The sequence below is a fragment of the Alligator sinensis genome, unplaced genomic scaffold (assembly GCF_000455745.1).
Source record: "Alligator sinensis unplaced genomic scaffold, ASM45574v1 scaffold625_1, whole genome shotgun sequence".
Taxonomy (NCBI): domain Eukaryota; kingdom Metazoa; phylum Chordata; order Crocodylia; family Alligatoridae; genus Alligator; species Alligator sinensis.
In genome coordinates this window covers 158,263-178,031 of record NW_005842894.1, presented here as the reverse complement: position 1 = coordinate 178,031, position 19,769 = coordinate 158,263, and the positions used below count along the sequence as shown (strand labels likewise).

Here is a 19,769-nt window from a genome sequence, read left to right as displayed (position 1 = left end):
AGGAATCATGGTCAGGATGAGCCTGGCATGTTAAAGGCTTCAGATATGACATAAGCTTACTTGCAGACACAGTAAGCTGATCTCCATTTTGTATTGACCCTGGGTGGCAGTTTGATGTAGGGGAAGAAATGGAAAAAATTGCCTGAATGTGTTAATTCCTGTTAATTTCCTCTAGGTTCAAGGTCCCGTTCTGAGGAGTTTGCACCCTACATCACTGATCATCCAACAGACCTGGTGGTGCAGTGGGACCAGCCTGCCACCCTAAACTGCCGTGCGGAAGGGAATCCAAAGCCAACAATAGAGTGGTACCGCAATGGGGTGTACGTGAAAACAAATAAAGATGAGCTTTCTTACCAGCGCAGTCTTCTGCCTGGTGGGTCTCTCTTCTTTTACCGCCTCAACCAGCAGAAAGGCCAGTCAGATGAAGGAATATACAGTTGTGTAGCAAAGAACTACTTGGGTGTAGCCACTAGTAAAAATGCATCACTCTACATTGCTGGTAAGTAAGGTCTTAAGAGCTGGTTACTACATTCAGTACCTGGAAATGGCCATGTTGGTTTGTAGTAGAGTAGGGTTTCTTCTCAATGCTCTTCTGAGCCTGCAAAAACTGACTTTTTAGTTTAGTCTAGCTAATCAGCTGGGAAAATTATATTAGCCATAAGGCACTAATGAAGCAGAGAATTAATAACATCATTCACAAACCTAGGTTAATGTCTTGAGCACTGGTCAGGGGCAGTATCCTGGGCCTGATCTGAAGGTGCTCAGCACCTTAGACTTCCACCATAGGCAACGCATAGGGAGATAACGGGGGCATGTGCCCCCTCTAAGAGCACTGGTGCCCCCCCCTCCCCCCGAGAGCAAGTACTCTGGCTGGTAGGGGGGCATGGAGAGTGCTTGTGCCCCCTTTGAAATTGGCTCCGCTGGTGGGATGTTGGTGGTGGAAGACCTGCTGGTGCGCTCAGCGACCGGCTGCTGGGACCCTCCCCCCACCCCCGATCGTGCCCCGCTGGTACCCCCCCAGACTTGGGAGGCGTTTGTCGCCCATGACTTCCACTAAAGTAGGCTTGGGCCTATTAAGAGTTTTCATACAACAAAGCTTAAAGTGAAGGTTGTGGATTGATACTATAGCTCAGTTGCAGCTTCAAATCCATGCTTAGGCTATTATGTTGAGAATTTGAGAGGTACCTTTGCTAAAATGATGCAGCAGCAATCTGCAGTATGCCATCTCCCTAAAATATTCTGGTGACCTTGCATTTGGCTTTGGTTGGAGAAGCATGTGGCTTGGAGGATTCCCTTCCCTTCTCCTTTGTCTTTTCTGTCCCTGGACAAGAAGGCAAGCAAGCAGATTTCCTAGACTACCTGAAGATTGCTGCCCATGTGCCACCTTCCAAGTACATTGTCTCCCTCTGCCTATACTTAAGTAAAGCTTGAGGAGACCTTGTGAGCAATTGGATTGGAAAAAAATTGCTAAGATTCTGCAGGCCATCCTCCCACTGCTTACGAAGGAGCTTCCCCAAGGCCCTACTTTCATGCTGATGCATGGTAAGGTTGATAAAATTCTGTATCCCTTTGTGCACCTCAGTAGTAGTTTGCTGGATGCGTATCTGGCTGTTTTTGCCCCTGCACAATGGAAGTGGAAGCATGTGTGTGCAGCCTGAGTATGCAGTGACCAGGCACATAGGTAGCTATGTACATACATATCTGGGTGCAAGTCTTAGCTTTCCCCTGCTTTAGGCCTGATGGCTAAGTTGTTTGGGCACTGTTAGAAAACCTGGGTTCTAGGCACTGGCGACGCATAGGGGGTACACACGGGTTCACATGCACCCCCAGAGTGTGGCGGTGCACCCCCTGTGAAAAGGCATGCACCTCCTGAACGATGCACCCCACCCCTGCTCGCCACCCCCTTTTTCCCCCGCCGCTGCTATCTGCTGGCAGTCAGTGATCACTGCTGGCCACCACCGCCAGCAGTGTCTGCAGGTGGTTTCATAGTTTCAAAGATGGTAGGGTCGGAAGGGACCTGAGCAGATCATCAAGTCCGACCCCCTGCCATAGCAGGAAAGAGTACTGGGGTCAAATGACCCGGCAAGGTGTTCATCTAGCCTCCTCTTAAAGACCCCCAGGGTAGGAGCCAGCACTACTTCCCTTGAAAGTTGGTTCCAGATCCTAGCCACCCTGACTGTAAAGTATTGCCTCCTGATATCTAGTTTAAATCTACCCTCTGCCAGTTTGTGACCGTTATTTCTTGTTACTCCTGGGAGTGCTCGGGGGAACAGGGACTCCCCCAACGCCTGCTGGTCCCTTCTGACTAGTTTGTAAATGGCCACCTGATCCCCCCTCAGCCTTCTCTTGTGGAGGCTGAACAGGCTCAGGTCCCTTAGCCTCTCCTCATAGGGCCTGCCCTGCTGCCCCCTGATCATGTGAGTGGCCCTCCTCTGGACCCTCTCCATGTTGTCCACACCCCCCCCGAAGTGCAGCGCCCAGAACTGGCCGCAGTACTCCAACTGCGGCCTGACCAGTGTTGCATAGAGGGGGAGGATCACCTCCCTGGTCGGTGCTCGCCACCTCCTGCTGCCAGCACGGCGGTATCTGTGGGAGCTCCCCGCTTACCGCCTTCTGCCCCTGTGCTCATGCTGCTACCTTCGCCATGCCCCCCCAGCCACTGAGGGCATGCATCGTTCATGGTTCTAGGCACATCTCAGCAGGAGAGGGTTTGAATCTTTATCTCTGACTTCTCAGTCCAATGTTCTGAGATGCTATTCCCATGATTCTTTCAAAGCTAAGCCATTCCCCCTCACATTTAATAATCATTGAAATAAATTAATGGATAACAGTGGGAGAGTCTCTGCCTCAGTGGGATCAAGGCCCACTCACTTCTAGTGGCAGCTCTCTTACTAAGCTGCATATTTTCTACCTTGACCTTGTAATTCTGACCCTATCCTTTTTCCTCCACTGCCCAAGGAGTAGTGGAGAGGGGACTGGACAATGCCTGAGTTGTAGTGTGCTGTTTCAAGCACTCTGCTGGGAAGTCAGTGGTGCTGGCTCAAAGACCACCTCTAGGTGTAAAGGGCCTAGAACCTGGGTCTCTTGCTTCCTAGATGAATTCCTTAACCACTCTGTTATCAGGGCTAAAATATGGGAAGAATATTTTCCTCTAACAACTGTTAGCCATCAGTGTCTGACCAGTTCTGTTTCTGTGCCTTACATCCATTTATGCATCCAGTGTGAGTATATCTAGCTGTGTATCTGTCTGGCCAGTGTGTAACCTACTGGGCAAACTCAGTCTACACACTCGCAGGAGTAACAGATTCAGAACTAGCATTAAGGGAGCTGAACCAAGACTGTATCAATGGTAGAAGTTTCAGTGGCAAGTTTAATAACTTGAATCTGCATCTCTGACTTCGTTTAGAGTTTTGTTTAGTTTCGAAACCACTGTTCTGTTTTGTTTCATTGAAACTGTTTCTGTTTTGACACTGTTTCAGCGTTTCACCCATAGGCTATAATGGGGAAGCACAAAACTGCCTATAACTTTGCCATTTCTTGCCTGATTTGGATGAAACTTGCAGGGATGGTAGCCCCTTCTGAGACAATGAAGCCTGCCAAATTTCAAGGAGATAGCTGCAGGGATTTCTGGGAAACTGCACCTCAGGCTGCTGACAAGCAAAACCCATGATGTGTGACTGTGTGTGTGTTTTCTATCCTTCCCCGAGAGCACTGGAATTGAAAGGGACCTCAGGGAAGGATGATAGTCACTGGCCAGCTACACACAGTTAATGTGAGAGCAGTCCTTCCCCATTCTCTCTCTCCTTACTTTCTGTTTCCCTTCAGGCAAGCCCAGCTTGAGCTTCAAAACTCAAAATGTTTCAAAACTTTCGAAACGTTTCACCGGCCGTCATTTCGTTTCGAGGCTGTTTCAAAGCCCTTCATTTTGTTTCAATGTTGCTGTTTGAGCTCAAAATGAGTCAAAACCATCAAAATGAAACAGCTGGTGAAATTTCACACAGCCCTAGTCATTTTCTTCATACCCAGCCAGTAAGGTAGTATCCCCAGAGCTGTGAGATCCATAGCTGACCACTCTGTGTCTTCATGGTAGCAGCTGCAGAAGGACTTCATGAGGTGTGAAGCAAATGGGCTGTGCAGCTGGTCCTGGAGATGCTTAGCATTTGGAGTTTCTGTATCAAGGGAAATTCCAGCATTTCTCATATTTCCAAAGTATAAAAAATAGAACAAGGGCAAAAAATGGACACGTCCCACCCACCACATCATAGAATTAATCTGGAATTATTTGTTTTTAAATCAACATTCCACAGGACCAAATCAAAATGTTTTATTTTGAATTCAGTTAATAGAATAGATCCTTTTAAAATGAAAATAATTTTTTAAAACAAAAAAAAAATCAAGTTTCGTTCCCATATGGTCAGCCTTATTAAACCACTCCTCCCCCCCACCCCCCGCTCCACTTTTTTACTCAGTAACGTTTTGTGAAAAGTGACACATTCCTTCCAGACATCCTGTCTGAGATGTTTGATCTAGCTCCTAAGCCCTGGGGGTTTATTCCTCCCCATACACCCCCACCAGGGCTCCCACAGGTTTCCAAAAAGGAAAGAAGGAATGAAGATGTTTACCTCCTGCAAAGGAGGTGTATTGACTGGGATCTTCTCCAACCCAGTATGTGAGGACATGGATTGGTCTGAGCCATTTTCCTTCAGGCATAAATAGTTGTATGACGTAAAGATGTAGATGCATCATCCCAAGAACAGTTACTAGTTACCAGTAACCCCCAGATGGGCCTAAAGCCCATTGCCTGAAATTGCTGACCCAGGATCAACAGGTCAATTGTGTAAGAGGTTTCTAACCAAAATTCAATCACGTATAAATAGGGTGACCATAATAATTTGAGGGAAAACCAAGACAGGGGGGCACCCCTATCCAACCCCACGGTTCCCAGGACTTGGGTCAGACAGGACAGTGTGACATGTGTGCACGCACACCCCACACACAAACACACATACACACACTGATTCCACTTGTGGTCCAGTGGAGTCCAGACCAGGGAGCAGCCCAAAAATCCCGGATTGGCAGGAACCCATCCTCACATGCCTGGCTCCTGAGTCAGAAGCTGGGCACGTGTGGGCAGGTTCAAGCAAATCCAGGACATTTGCTTCAATTTTCTCCAATGGCCAGGATGCTGAGAAAGCCTCTGAAATCCAGGATGTGGGAGTAAGTGGATTAGCTCCTCCTGTTGTTGTGCCTCTGCCTGGTGAGGAGGGGGATAAAGCAGGATCCCCACCCTCAACCCAGAAGCGGGTGGGTAGTGTAGTATGGGATCATTTTGAGGTGGCAGATGATCCCAGGTATGCTACCTGCCAGCACTGCTGAAGGCAGATCAGCCAGGGCAGGGATGTGAAACACTTCACCACCGCAGCAATGCAGCTACATCTCAGGAGGCAGCACCTCTTGCCCTTGTTCCTCCTCAGCCTGGCACCAGTGGGAGCATGCCCTAAAACGAAGTCCCCCTCTCACTCCAAAGCCCCTGTCCCCAAGAAGCAGAGGCCGGCCACCCTGGACCAGTGGGGGAAAGGTGGAGGCAAAGGAAGGCATGTTTCAAAGGTGAGCAAGATCACAGAGCACTGGGGAGATGCTTGCTGTGGATGGCCAGCCCTTCGCCTTTGTTAAGTGTCCAGGGTTCAGGCGGCTCATGGCCCCATGCTACCAAGTGCCTGCACACACCACTTTTAGCAGGATGGTGGTGCTCTCCCTGTATGAGGCATGCAGGGAGTACTTGAGAGAAGAGCTGTGGAAGGCAGGTCTGCAGGTAGCCTTGCATTTCACCTCGGACATCTGGAGCAGCCGGGGTGGAGATCATGCCTACCTCTCCCTCACAGGGCACTAGTGCGATCAGTCAGGGTGTCGGTGGGCTCTTGTTCAAGTTGAGGTGATGGATGGGTCCCACATAGCAAGGAAGATCATGGTGGCCATGAACCACGTGGTGCAGGGGTGGCTTATTGGGCAGGGTGAGCTCACCTGCAGGTTCATGGTCACTGACAGTGGGGCCAGCATGGTCAAGGCGGTACGTGATGCCAACTTTGTTGGCATCTGCTGGGTGGCACACAAGTTCCACCTCATAGTCAGGGATGCCTTAGAGGGGGACAGGGCACCATTGAATACTCTACCCTTTGAGCCAAGAAGTGATCTATCCAGTTTTCTATCCCCCTTAGAGACCATTCATCCAACTCATACTTCCTTAGCTTGCTTGCAAGAATGTTGTGGGAGACTCTATCAAAACCTTGCTAAAGTCAAGGTATACCACATTCACTGCTCTCCCCTCACTCGCAGAGCCAGTCATCTCGTCAGAGAAGGCAGTTAGGTTGATCAGGCCTGACTTGCCCATGATGAATCCATGTTGACTGTTCTTAATCACCTTCTTCTCTTCCAGTCCACAGTCGAGAGACTGCGTGCAATCAGGGACTGTGAGCAGGAGATAGACTCCTATTGCCAGGCCCTTCTCCCCTGGGAGCCGGAGGGTAGACTACGGTCTCCCTCCAGGACAAGGGAGGACTTCAGGACCTCCCATTCTGTCCAGTCAGGGGGATGGACCAATGTGGTCAAGGGCCCTAAGGCCTGCCATACCAAGGCCCCTGCCCCACCAGATCTTGGCAACAGGTACGAACCTCTTGCAGCCCCAGCAGAGCCTGCTGAGTTGCCAGCTCCCACAGGCAACACAGGCTTAACTGCAGCTACCACCCCTGCTCTCCCCAAGACAAAATGTAGTGTTTGTCATGGGAGACTCCATCCTGAGGGGGACTGAGGGGGTAATCTGCCACCCTGACCCCTTAGCTCGGGAAGTCTGCTGCTTCCCAGGGGACCGTATCCAAGACATTGCGGAGAAGATCCCTAAGCTCCTCCAAACCACAGACCACTATCCCATGCTCCTTATTCATGTGGGCACCAATGACATGGCTTGGAGCGCTCCCAGCCAGGTCATGAGGTGCTACAGAGATTTGGGAGCTGGGCTAAAGGGTCTGGGGGCACAGGTGGTGTTCTCTTCGATCCTCTCAGTCTCGGGGTATGAGCTGAGGAGGGAGATCCTCAGCTGATGAGCTGATCCAGGTAGTTAACCAAAGACAGTGGCGCTGGTGTCATCGGGAAAGCTTTGGCTTCCATGACCACAGCCCGCTCTTTGGAGAGAGAGGCAGCGAGCTGCTGGAAAGAGATGTCCTCCACCTCTCTCCGCTGGGGAGGAGGCTTTTCTCAGCCAGACTTCCTGACCTGCTCCACCAGGCTTTAAACTACGCCCGCTGGGGAACGGGGGGACTACTGCCGCTGCTGGCCCGCTGAGCAATACTTGCAAAGCCAGCAGGCCAAGGCACTTAAGGGAGCCCACCCATGCCCCAGCCCTGGAACAATCTGTGGGCAAGACAAGAGCCCCCAAGGGGACACAAATGCCTGCCTGTACACAAATGCCAGGAGGTTGGGGAATAAGCAGGAGGAACTCGTCCTTCTGCTTAACACAAATAATTATGATGTCATAGGGATAACGGAGACCTGGTGGGACTCCACGCATGACTGGACCACGGGTATAGATGGCTATACCTTGTACAGGAGAGATCAAGTAGATAAAAGGGGCGGGGGTGTAGCTCGACGTTTTACTCACCAAGGTGCCCCCAGGGGTTACAAGAAATAATGGCCATAAGCTAGCAGAGAGCAGATTTAGACTGGACACTAGGAAGAACTTCACAGTTCGAGTGGCCAAGGTCTGGAACAGGCTCCCAAAGGGAGGTGGTGCTCTCCCCTACCCTGGGGGTCTTCAAGAGGAGGTTAGATAGGCATCTAGCTGGGGTCATCTAAACCCAGCACTTTCCTGCCTATGCAGGGGGTTGGACTCGATCTATTGAGGTCCCTTCTGACCCTAACATCTGTGAATCTATGAATCTACTTCTGTTCCCCTTTGGGTTCACCACCGAGCATGTGGTGCGGCGGGGGGGGCTGCACTCCTGTGAGACGCTCCATGCACCCCAGCATCACAGCGTTCACAAGCCACACTGGTACCTCGAGGTATGTAGAAAAAACATTTAAAGCTGTGGCTGTGTCCGAATCGCTGATTCACTGAATCGACATCAAATCTTCAGATTTGGATTCGGCCGAATCGGATCAGGGACAATAACCCGAATCAACTAATCAAATCACTGACCCTGATTTGGGCTGAATCCGAATCGAATAGGGCCCACTTCACACACCCTTACTGTCCAGCCATGTTCATTATGGAGCTCGGAGTGAGAATGCATGACTGGAAGAAAGAGTGACTGCCTGTCTTCTGGATTGTGCTGTGGATCTCTCAACCTCAGTCCCTGCAGGATGGCAAATGTAGCCTGTAGGTAGACTGAAAGGCAGCCTGTGCACTTACAAACATCCAAGCCAGAGCACTACACTGCTGAGTGTTCACAGATATAGGCAGAGCTCTCTGTTCTGGGATTCAGAGCAAGACATCAGTCCTAGCATGATGTGGCTAGGACTTTCCTGGGGAATCCTTCAGGGTCATCTCCTCCAGTCTGCCCCTCCAGCCCCCTGGGGAAATCTGCAAGGGGTTACATCCTCTAGGCACAGAAACGCTTTGCACAAAGGCAGGGGCAGACAAAACTCTTGGGCTAAAGGCAATATCTTTTATTAGACCAACTAAATAGTAATAAAAAAAAATTCTCCAGAGGAGAGTTCAAAGTTTGTAAAAATTCTTCCAAGTAGAAGAAAAACTTCATCTTGCACAGGAAAGATAAAGGATAGTAGTTCCCCTTGGTTTCAAAGTCCATTTGTGAAAAAGTTGCTCTGTGAATATGCAGATTAGGCAGGGACAAAGCTCCAGCAGATTTCTTCTCTAATCTGGGAAAACTTTTACAATCTTTGAGCTCTCCTCTGCCTGATGAAGGGTGTTTGGAACTGAAAGCTTGCAAAGAAAGAATTTTTTTTTGCTAGTATTTAGTTGATCTAATAAAAGATATTGCCTTTAGCCCAAGACTTTTGTGTGTCTCTGCTTTTTAGACCAACATGACTACAAGCTATATCCCTGTACACAAAGGTAGATGCTCTTGGGACAAGGAGGTTGGCAGTTTCTCTTCTTCTCCTGGCCTTTGCTTAAAAGTTTGCACACTTGCTCCGATGTAGTGGTGGGGAAGGAGCTAACTGAGCTGTGGGAGGAATTGACCTTGTTCACCTGCAACTCCAAACTGAATGTGTTTCAGTCTCACCAGAACAAAAACCTAAAAAAATGTTGTTTTGGATGAAATGGCCCATTCTTTGGGGAACGTTCAGGACCAGACTGCCACCAAGCATGGGTTCAAGTGGGGAGCCTGTCTGACCCCACAGGCCTTCCCTCAGACAGGCTGGCAAAAACTGGAACAGGATGACTTGCCAAAAGAAAGAGGTGCTGCCCAGTGGGACATGCTGGGCCAGTGTTGCAACACTGCTTCCCAACGAACCTTGGTGCCCAGATTCTGGGAGGGTGGCAGGCTCTTCCTGAGGTCTGACTCTGTCATTTGTGTCTGCTTGCAGCTCTGCAGGATGACTTTCAGCTGCATCCCAGTGACCTGGTGGTGGCAGTGGGGGAGCAAGTGCGGTTGCAATGTGCACCTCCAAGGGGACATCCTGAGCCCACAGTGTCCTGGAAGAAGGATGGAGTGCCTATAAACCAGGAGAGCAGTCATCATGAAGTAAGCTCAGCTCCACTACATCGCCTCAGACCCTTCTCTCCCTCTGCTTTGGCCTTTGCTTACTATCCTCACACTTCCTGCCTGTCAGAGTACAGGGATCATGGCATTCACCTCCTGTGGGTGCGGAGCTCCATGTGGGTGGCGGCCGCTTCCTGGGGCCATCTGTTGCCAGGAAGCCCTATGGGTGGCCCTGCTTCTGCTCCCGCTCCCACTGTTTGCCATCTGCAGGCAGCCACTGGTACCAGCACTGCTGGGTCAGGATGGGACGGGACAGCCCTACCCCACCAGGGCTGGCATAGGGATCAGAGGGTAGCCAAGGGTGACATGGAGCCCATGCCCCCTTCCCCACCTAGGCCAGCCTCAGCCCTGGCCCCAACCCCAGCTCTGGCCTGTCCTGCAGTGCTGGGGGACTGCAGCCCTGGCTGTGTGACACCTGCCTGGCAGAAGGGGCCGGTCTAGGGGCCAGGGCCAACTTCATTTCAGTGGCACTTAGGGGCCCCTGGCTTGCCTTGGACTTGCCAAGAAAGCCCAGGCACAGTTCCTGTTGGGCACAGAAAACACCTGCCCTTACTTGGTGGGGGTCCTCCAGTTTTCTGTTTGCCTAGGGCCCCAGCAAATCTTAATCCACCACTGCCTGTATGCAGGAAGTACAAAGCCAACTCGGCTTCCAGGGACCCAGCTTTGGTGTTAGGATGTAGCCAGCTTGATCTACAGCAAGGCTGTCAAAATCACCTTGCACCCTGGGCCAGATCCCACAGAGCTTCTTTTGGGCCAGATCCAGCTCAGGGCATGTACTGGTGGCCAGCCCAGCTCTAACTGGGGCCATGCAGCAGAGGCAGTGCTGCAGTTTTGGCTCCTGCTGTAGGCCATGCTCCTGAGCAGAGCTGCCACTTGCCGCATGCATTCCTCATGCTGCAGCAGCAGCTCTAGCTCTGGCAAAGGGTATGTGGTAGTGGTGGGGGTGGTGGCCAAAGTATGGGAAGCCATGGTAGTGGCAGCAGGCAAAGCAGATGGAGGGTGACTGGGCATGTATCAGCCTTTATTTGCCCTCCTACCACTGATTGCCATGTTCACCAGGGCCCAAGGGCTCCGGATTCAGCAGCAGGCCATACCTCTGGCCACCCCTCTACCAACTTCAGGTGGCTTGCTTGTAGCCCAGCGGGCTGAATAGAGCAGCCTCACGGGCCATATCTGGCCTGTGGGTTGTTTGGCACCCCTGGTCTACAGGTATTGGTGTCATTGGCACGATGCAGCTGACTTGGCTTCTAGGGTCCTGGCCCTATTGCTGGGACAGAGGCAGCCCAGAGGCCAAGGTCTTAGCTTCCTGACTAGGATGCAACTTGGCCTTTAGAGTCAAGGTACCTCTGTAAGGGTGAAGCCAGCATGTCCTCTGGGTTAAAGCTTTGTTGTGAGGGTGAAGCTAACTCAGCCCCAGGTGGACGGAGTTAGGGCCTACCTGTCTCTAGCCCAAATTTCCTCTCTCAGCCATCTCTCCTATATTCTCAGCTTGAAGGAGTTTTGCCACTGCTGCCCCTGGTCCAGGTTGGGGCAGGGGTTCAGCACTGGCCTCCCCCCAGTGCTGAGTCACTGCAGGGACTGGTTGTGTGTAAAGTTTGGGGAGGACACCAAGTGGGGCCTAACCTGCTTCTCTCCTTTCTTGCAGATCTCCAGTGGGAGGCTCCTGGTAGCTCATGCCCAAAAAAGTGACTCAGGAGTGTATGTCTGCGTGGCTTTCAACCAAGCGGGCAAGCGAGAAAGCAAGGTGGCTCTTGTCTCTGTCCTGGGTGAGATGGCTAATGCTTGTTGTTAAGTTCCTTACTTAACAGACTACTGAGACTTACTTTTCTCCAGGCCCAAAACAACAGACAGTTTTATTCAGGAACAAACAACACCTAACTGGGAAGATAAAAAAGTTACTCTGGAACAACAGAGGGTGGAATTCTAGCTCTCAAGTTCCATCCCATAATAATAAGGACTAACAATTTCACCCTATAATTGCCCAATTACTACACTTGTGTTCCCTTCTGTAGAGCATTTCCTGTTGAGTGGGTTATGCAGCTGGTATCACAACAGCTGACACTAGGAACCACTCAACTGGTCAGGGGCTGTACCTCTGACCTGCAAGACCTCTGATAGCACCTGCCCTCTTTCTGAGCTCCCCACCATGGCTGCAGGCTAGAGTTTGTAGCAGCAGGTTGGTTGCCTAAAAGCAGGGCGAGTTTCTTTCAGGACTTAGCAGCAACTCATCCTCTATCAGGGAGACAGGAGCACTTGTCAGCTTGTACAAGTGTGCCACCTCCAGGCTACCTGGGACAAGGCAGCTTTTGGATGGTGCTACTGGAGCAGAGAGCTCAGGAGAGCTGCCATGCCAGAAAGAGCCCCTGCCTGCATTGGCTTTTGGGAGGGAAGGGAGATCCTTCCCAGGTACTCTGGCCCTGCCCCTATTGAAGGGATGCAGGAGAACCCCTGTATTAAGGCCCAGGAACATGCAGGGAGAAAAGTGGAGAATGTGCCCTGAGATCCTTCCATCACTCTGTACCCAACTTTTCCATTCTGGAACATTGCTGTCCTCTGGGCCCCTTCTCTGGGACTGGTACTCTGGTTCATCTGAAGAGACTCATTCTTCCTGAGCTTCCTCAGGGCCTTCTCTGGTCACAGCTTCACCCTGAAGGCCCCCTGCTCTGGATCCTGATCACCTATTGGAACACTTCAGAGGCTCTCAGCAGCAATCCCTGGGCTCCATCCAACTGGAAAGATTCTTGTCATAACCACAAGAAACCTCTACCTGGCCAAGTGGTTTATATACATGAGTGTTTTCTCTTGATAACTGCTTTCCCTGGAGAAGTCACCCAGCCATTTTCAGGGAAATGTCTCAGTTTCCAAGCTCAGATTCCAGGGAGGGTTGCAATTGCTTTGCATACTGCTCACTTCCTCCCACCTGTAACCAGATTTGCCTGTGACCAGATGGGAAATCATTTCCAGATGTATACATACAAAACTGGGGCCAGGGTTTGAGTCAAATCAGCTTCCCCACAACTTCCTGGAAACATGCTTCCTCTTCTCCCTGAACACTATGTGCGGGCCGGCTCCCGGTCCCATCCTCGCCGGGCGCGAGCCGGGCCCGTCTGTGTGCATGCGGGCTGTGGCCGGCAGCCCAGGCACGCGGGGCCAGAGAAAAGTCGCGGGGTGGAGTAGTACGCTCGAGCTAGAATCAGTCACGGAGGCGTAATGGTTGATTGAAAAGATTATTTACTTACGCCAGAGATGGTCGCGGTGTAGGCTGGTCAGGTTTCCAGGCTCAGCTCCGCTTGAGTTCCCGGTGGAGGACTCTAATAAACTCGGTTCCTTGACCCCGGAGTGAATCAGGCTCCGCGGGGTTCAAGAATTCGTTCCCACGGAGCAGCTGTATCTCCGTGAGTGTTACTCAGTTCCCAGGATCCTCAGAGTGGTTTAGACTCTGTGGTTTCGATAACTGGGTTCTAGGGTAGGGATTCGTCTGGGCTGCGATTGGTGACGGGGAGAGGCTAGAGGCCGTCGGTAAGTGGTGCCCCGGAGTTTGCTAGGCTCCGGGGGTTCGGCAATTGGAGCCTCTATCGCCTTCTTAAGAAAGATGCGCTGGGTTCGAAAGGACCCACAGCGCGTAGAGATCCGTCTCTCCGTCTCTCTCTGTCTTTCTCTCCAACTTGGGCTACGGCTAGCAAGCCAATAGCTAGCCGCCACGTGTGCCTAAATTAAGACCGGCCAATAATGTGGCTCAAATCTCAATACAAATGGCGGGAAAACTCCATTGCAGCGTGCATCACTAAATGCAAAAGTAATGCACAATGCAAAGAAGGCTACAGAACAGCGGGAAACACTTTTCTGCACGCGGGTTCTCCATAACAACAGAACACTCCGTCGTGCAAAAGAGCTCCAATTCGGCGGGAACATAATTTAGCGGTGCCGAAGCACACACAATTAAAAAATCCACAACTTTGGGTTGTGACACTATACAATCAAAATGGGAATGACCCACGCTTTGTCCCAGGTTACACTGGAATGAAGAAATTCCAGTATTTTAAACTGTGAAGCTTGTGGTAGAGGAAGTTGTCTCATTGCAGGAACCAAGGGAGCCAGATCATAACCAAGAAAACGAGAAAAACAAACTGTTTGCCTGTTACCACAAGTGACACCATGTTTACTGGCTAGGGTTCAGTCCCAAACATTCAGGTCTCCTGCAATTGCTGTCTTTCCCGTAGCCCAGTCCCACAAGGAGACTGGACACGCACAGTAGATTACACACCTCTGCAAGGCAGTTCTAGGTCCTTGTTGAGCAGGAATCCTGGGTTCTGGCCTGGGTCTGAGGCTGGATTGTGATGTGGTAGCTTGGGAAATGTTAACCAAAGTGTATAAATTTTGCATCTAAAGTGTACAAGGTAGTATGACCAAAGTTGGGTTTGCCATGTTAATGCTTTAGAGTGTGCGTAGAAGTGCTCCATGCATGTTTTACAGTGCAGTAATTTAGAGCACTTTCTATAGCACTATAAAATTACAGTGCTCTTAAACAGGACAGAAGTGCAGTGTTTGATTGGGGGGGATCCTCTGAGCCCCCTGCACTTTTCAGGCTAGTAAGCAGCGATTGCATTGCAGCCTCTTGAGGCTTCTCCGAGGTCAGAAATATGACCAGTGTACAGAAGTTATGAAAGTGCTGTAGGTTGCTAAATTGCTGTAAAATACAGTGCTTCAAATGTAATACTTCATTTAACAAGGGTTAATGTAAAGCACTGCACCCATTTTTAAAGTGCTGTAAAGCTGTGTACTTCTGTGCTTTGGGGGGGCCTGTGGAGCCAGGCAGGGCAGCCATGGCCCCTCCCACAGGGCCCGCCTGGTGCTGGTGGCTCTGCTCCATGCTGCAGAAGAAGTGTTAAGACCCTCCTCCCTGGGTGCGGCGGAGACCCTGGCCTGTGCCCTGCCTTTGCAGGTGTCCCACAGGCCCTGTGCAGTGTTAAGGGGGCCCCACACAGGCTGATTTGCCCCAGGCCCTGCACCTCTCTAGGGTCAGCCCTGCTCATACATATGACGGATCTCCGCTCCCGTGCGTTGGAGCAGACTTGATTAACTGAGTCTGCTGCGAGTCTGCTGGAACATGCTAAGTAGCAGACTCTGGCAGCCTCCATGTCACACGTATTCAATGTCCCCACATTTCAAGGTGGCAGCGAGGACGCTTTAACTAAAACTCATCGAACAAGCTTTAGTTAAAGCACCCCCGTCACCATTTTGAAACATAGGATACTGAATACACATGATGCTGTGGGCACTTTAATTAGAGTGGCTCTGAGAGCACTTGTATAGATGCCCCATGAGCCCCTGTCTCCCATCTCAAGCAATTGCTCAACTCACTATGAGCACTTGCTCTATCCTACTTGCAGACCATTGTCTGGCTGAGCTCCCCTCCATAGGAGTCCACTTGGGAGGGAAGAAGTGATAGGAGGATCTGAGAGCTTATAAGCAATTTAATCCTTTGATGGCTGGCTTAGCATGCTGCCTTTCCTTCCTGAGGATAGCATCATCTCTCCATGCTAAGGGCAAAGTGGTGGTCCCAACCCATGGCTTATTGTAGTAGCATAATGAGCAGTGGGTGACCGGGGCAGAAGCCACAGGTGCCCACTTGGAGGGGTGCAAGAACAGCAGCCACTCCTGTTGCCTACCCAGCCTCCTCACCTCTGCAGCTGGCCAGTGCCTGCCACCACTCCTGCCTTGGGCACAAACCCTGGCTGTTATGCCTCTGGCTCATGGGCAGCAAGTTGCCCATAAAGGCCTCTAACACTGCTCGTAGCCACAGGGGAGAGCAAAGTCTGCTACTACCTGCAGCATATTTCTTGTAGAGTTGTCCAATGGTCAGCAGAGGTTGACACCACTTGTCTAGGTTAAGGGCAAGGTCCATAGATGTGAATGTTGCAGCTGGTGGCACCCCTGATGTCCAGAGCAACCTACCTCTCTGCCATCACTGTCTACCCGCTTCTCCCACAAGTACTGCACATGCTGGTAAAGGGCAGAGGCTTCCCCAGGCAGCCCTATGTGCAAGGGGTTGTGGGGATCCGATTCTGCAGCATGCAGTACTTACTAATTTGTGTGGTCCAAGTCTCTTTGTGGCTAATGTGTGATGGATCTCTGCTCCTTCCCTTCTTAGAGAAACCAACATTCACTCAAAGACCCACCGATGTTGTGGCCAAATTTGGCAGCAGTGTCCAGTTTACATGTGGCGTTCATGGCGACCCACTGCCTAAGGTGTGGTGGCACAAGGAACATGGGAAGCTGCCCGTGGCCAGGTGTGTGCTGTGTGTTCGGTCTGTGAGCCCAGCTAGCACTGTACTTAGCAAAGGTTTATCAGACTGTGTAGCCCAGAGGGTCTCAAAGCAGTTGACTAGCCCTGACTAGCTACCCTAGGCCCATTGCTGGGAGGTGGGGCCAGCTGCAGGGAACCTTGGAGCCTGCCCTTCAGGCCAGCTCTGAGGAGAAAACTACACCCGTTTTATATAGCAGCGGGAGGAACTGGTGGCAGCAGAACTGTCCTGGCTCCATACTAGCTGGGGGTCGAATGAGTGGGGCTGCTGCCTGACATTGCAGCCACTGACTATGGCCAGAGAAGGGTCTTAGAATTGCTGGGCTGTTGAGTTCGATGCATGGAGGGTGGATGTGGGAATATGGTTCCATTTGCATGGGTCTACCAAAAACTTCATGATGCATGGACAGCCTGAAGGAGAGTCCCACACAGATACACGCTCCCAGCCTTCAAGGCTCAGAAGCTTGCATGCCCATCTCCTGTTTGTGCCTGGTCCAGATATATGAGCCATATTTGTTACAGGATTGGCTGAGATCAGGGCCCTGTTATGCCATGTGAATATAGAGTGGCACAGAGACCTGGTCTCAAAAGCTGATGGAGCTTGTCTATGTCTCACCCTGCCAGGCATGAGGTAGATGAGGAGCACACCTTGTGGATCTATTATGTCACAGCACTTGATTCAGGCAGGTATATCTGCACAGCCCAGAACCAGGTGGGAACCACTTTGGCCTGGGCCTCACTCTCTGTGCAAGGTAAGCAACGCAGCCTTCAGCATGACAACACAGAAGGACTAGGCATGCCTGCAGACATAAAGAAGGGCTTGTCACAACAAGGCCTGTGGCCAGCATGTGCTGGAGAGTAGACAGCATGCTGAGGGGGAGGAGGGGTAGAGAGTTGTCACCTGCATCACCTGCGACAAGCAGATGTAGCTGACATCCTTTTCTTTCAGAGCACAACTCCCCTCTACCCACTGGTCCCCATGGCTCTGGCCGTCTCTCCCTTTCTGAGCTGACCTGGAGGGACCCTCCTCTTCCCTCCATAAGAGTCTATATGCTAGAGTACCAGCATCTGGGGAGCAGCAGGCAAATGCCTTACACCATCCTAAATGTGGTCTTACAAAGACTAATAAACCCCTTTGTGTATCAGTCCCCCATCATGGGGACACATGCTCTGGGCCACAGGTTTGGGGTGGAGGTAGCTCTTGGATCTCAGTTGAGAGAGAGTGCCCCAGAGAATTCCCTTCTGTGTGCTTACAGAGCCTGATTCTGCAGACACAGGACAGCATCCTTGTTCAGAGAAGCAGGGATACGAGCAAGTGGAGAAGATGGAGAGGGTCCAGAGGTTGCCAACAGACATGATAAAGGGGTTGGAAGGAAAGCTGCATGAGGACAAGTTAAGAGGTATGTTTAACTTGGAAAAAAGGTAATTGAAAGCACCCAGGATAGCAGTCTTCAAATATTTGAAAACCTGCGTAAAGAAGAGGGAGAACAGCTGTTCTCGCTTGCTAGAGAGCAGGACACAGAGCTCTGGTTTAAACTGTAGCAAAGCAGATTTAGATTAGATCGTGAGGAAAAACTTCCCTATGGTTAGAGCAGTGAGGCAGTGTGATAGACTGCCCAGCAGCATTGTAGAATCTCCTTCACCTACTGATGAAGCTTTTCATACTGACCATCTGCTGGAGGTTTTCAAGAGGAAGCTGGATAAGCATTGGCCAGGGATAGCTGAGGAAAAGCATTCATGCATTCCTGAAGGGGGTTGGACCAGGTGACCATGAGAGCCCTTTCCAGTGCTGTGACTATGGCAGAGCTGAAGTGATGCAGCTGCACCAGTAGGTAAGGCTATGTGACTCTCCCCCCTTACCTGCTGCCCGTTCCAGCACTTGCCTCCTCCCCATGCCTCCATGTGGATTTGCTTGTTGCAAGTCAGGTGGAAAGCCTGTGAGAGCATGCCCTGTTAGGATTGGGTGTTTGATTGGTCAAATAATATGTGGTCAATTGATTGGTCAAATATTCTAAGTATTAATTTATTAGAAGAGTGAAGAGAGACTTCAATTTTCAGTGGGTTTGGTATTTATGCTAATTACAAAGAACAAGTTAGTTAACGGTACTTGTGAAATTAAATTCTAAAAAAATATAATGAATTTCTATAACTATCGATATTAGGTAAGTGCAGCTTTGAATGATGATGAAAGCTGAACAGTTCTGCCTTTCCTTGGCTTTTATTCTGAAACCCCAGGATTAAAATTAAAAAAAAGTATCTACACAGAAATTAAACACACAGTAACTGTAAAAGACACAGGTCTATTGTTAAAATGCAGTGATGCTAAGTAGTCAGAAAGCCAACTCTTCAAGCACTTTGCTGTTTGCATTTGGGGATGCCTGCAGTTACAGCAGATGATCAGTAAGAGATTTTCTATGCTGATGGTTTTCATATGTTTCATAGATGTTAGGACTGGAAGGATTCTTCCCCAGCTATGCTTGCTAGCTCGTGGGGGAAGAGGGAGAGTGAGGGCCACATATCTTGCCTCCTCACCGAGGGGTAGTGGGCAGGGGCACCTACACCCTTCAGGACCCAGAGGACTCCTTCCAAGGGGAAGTCTTACTCCTCTTGGTCCCATGTGGGCATAGGTGCCACCATACAATATAACAATGAGCCCCTGTCTAAACCTTGTAGAACAACGGGCCCTTATAGGGACCCCAATGACACAGCAGCCAGCTGCTGCATTCACCAAGCATCCTGCCCTCTCTCCTAGGCTCTCAGTCCCAGAAAGCACAGAGCTCCAGGGATCGGGGATGGCTTCACCCTTGATGTGCAGCTGGTCAGGGAAACTGAGGATAGGAAAAATACCCAGCTGTTTAACCACCTGAATCCCCAATCCAGCAGAAGCCTGGGACCATCTGTCAGGATGTAACTGTTTGAGAGACTCTCTGGTCTGGAGTGGTCAGTGCACGAGGGACCTTGGTACTGGGGCCCTACCCTGCTTTTTAACCAGGTGTCTTAGGGGGAACCTGCGGGAGCTGCATTTGGGGCTGGTGTTGCCAATGAAAACTCCCAACATCCATGCCCCATCTCAGAAGGACTAGAATGACTGGCTAGCCCAGGGTCCAGAGACGACTCTTGCTCCTTTCTCTGTCTCTAGGCCCCCTGGACACAGGCCAGAGGGAGGATGTCCCACATGAGCTATCAGGCATCTATCTGCACCTGGATAATAGCACAGTGCTCCCTGCCTCCTCTGCTGTCCACCTGCACTGGAAGGTCAGTAAGCAGCACCCCTGGCACTGATTGCAGGGGAGTCCTGGCACAAAGTGGCTGTCATCAAGCATTGGGTGTCCTTTCCACCCATCCCAGGTGCCAGGGGATGGGGTGGCATCTCAGGGTGTTGGATGCTATACTCACTGGGGCTGAGCTGGGAGGGGAGGGGCCCTTGAGGAGTCTCTTTAACAGTGTGTGAAAAGTGATGAATCGAGCATGCTGAACTAGTCCTGCTGGAGCCAGGGGTCTAGCCATGCCAAGCAGAGATTGGGCTAGAAAATCTGTTCCAGCAGCAGAACTCTGCTCCCTTCCACCTGGGCTCCCCATTCAGTGCTGCCCCAGCCTCACTTTCCTGTTTCCTCCCCTGCTCCTGTATTCTGCTGGGGCTTCCACTGGTCTCAGAGCAGCCCAGAGGTGGATCCATACTGTCCTACTGGATGAAAGGCTGGTTCCTGGCCATGATATATCTTCATTTCTGTTGTAGGGCAGGGAGGGAA

At 51.0% G+C, this 19,769-nt stretch overlaps 1 protein-coding gene across 4 annotated transcripts in view; it reads left to right on the top strand.

Moving 5' to 3' along the window:
- Positions 1-19,769, top strand: part of ROBO4 (roundabout guidance receptor 4) — a 66,426-nt gene that overhangs the window by 12,750 nt on the left and 33,907 nt on the right. For all 4 annotated transcript variants that reach the window (XM_025192122.1, XM_025192121.1, XM_006035931.3 and 1 more), the window contains exons 2-8: positions 176-499; positions 9,541-9,698; positions 11,362-11,482; positions 15,868-16,006; positions 16,645-16,772; positions 17,277-17,420; positions 19,160-19,275. In XM_025192122.1, the coding sequence (XP_025047907.1) occupies positions 176-499; positions 9,541-9,698; positions 11,362-11,482; positions 15,868-16,006; positions 16,645-16,772; positions 17,277-17,420; positions 19,160-19,275 (1,130 nt within the window). The remainder of the gene's footprint in view (positions 1-175; positions 500-9,540; positions 9,699-11,361; positions 11,483-15,867; positions 16,007-16,644; positions 16,773-17,276; positions 17,421-19,159; positions 19,276-19,769) is intronic.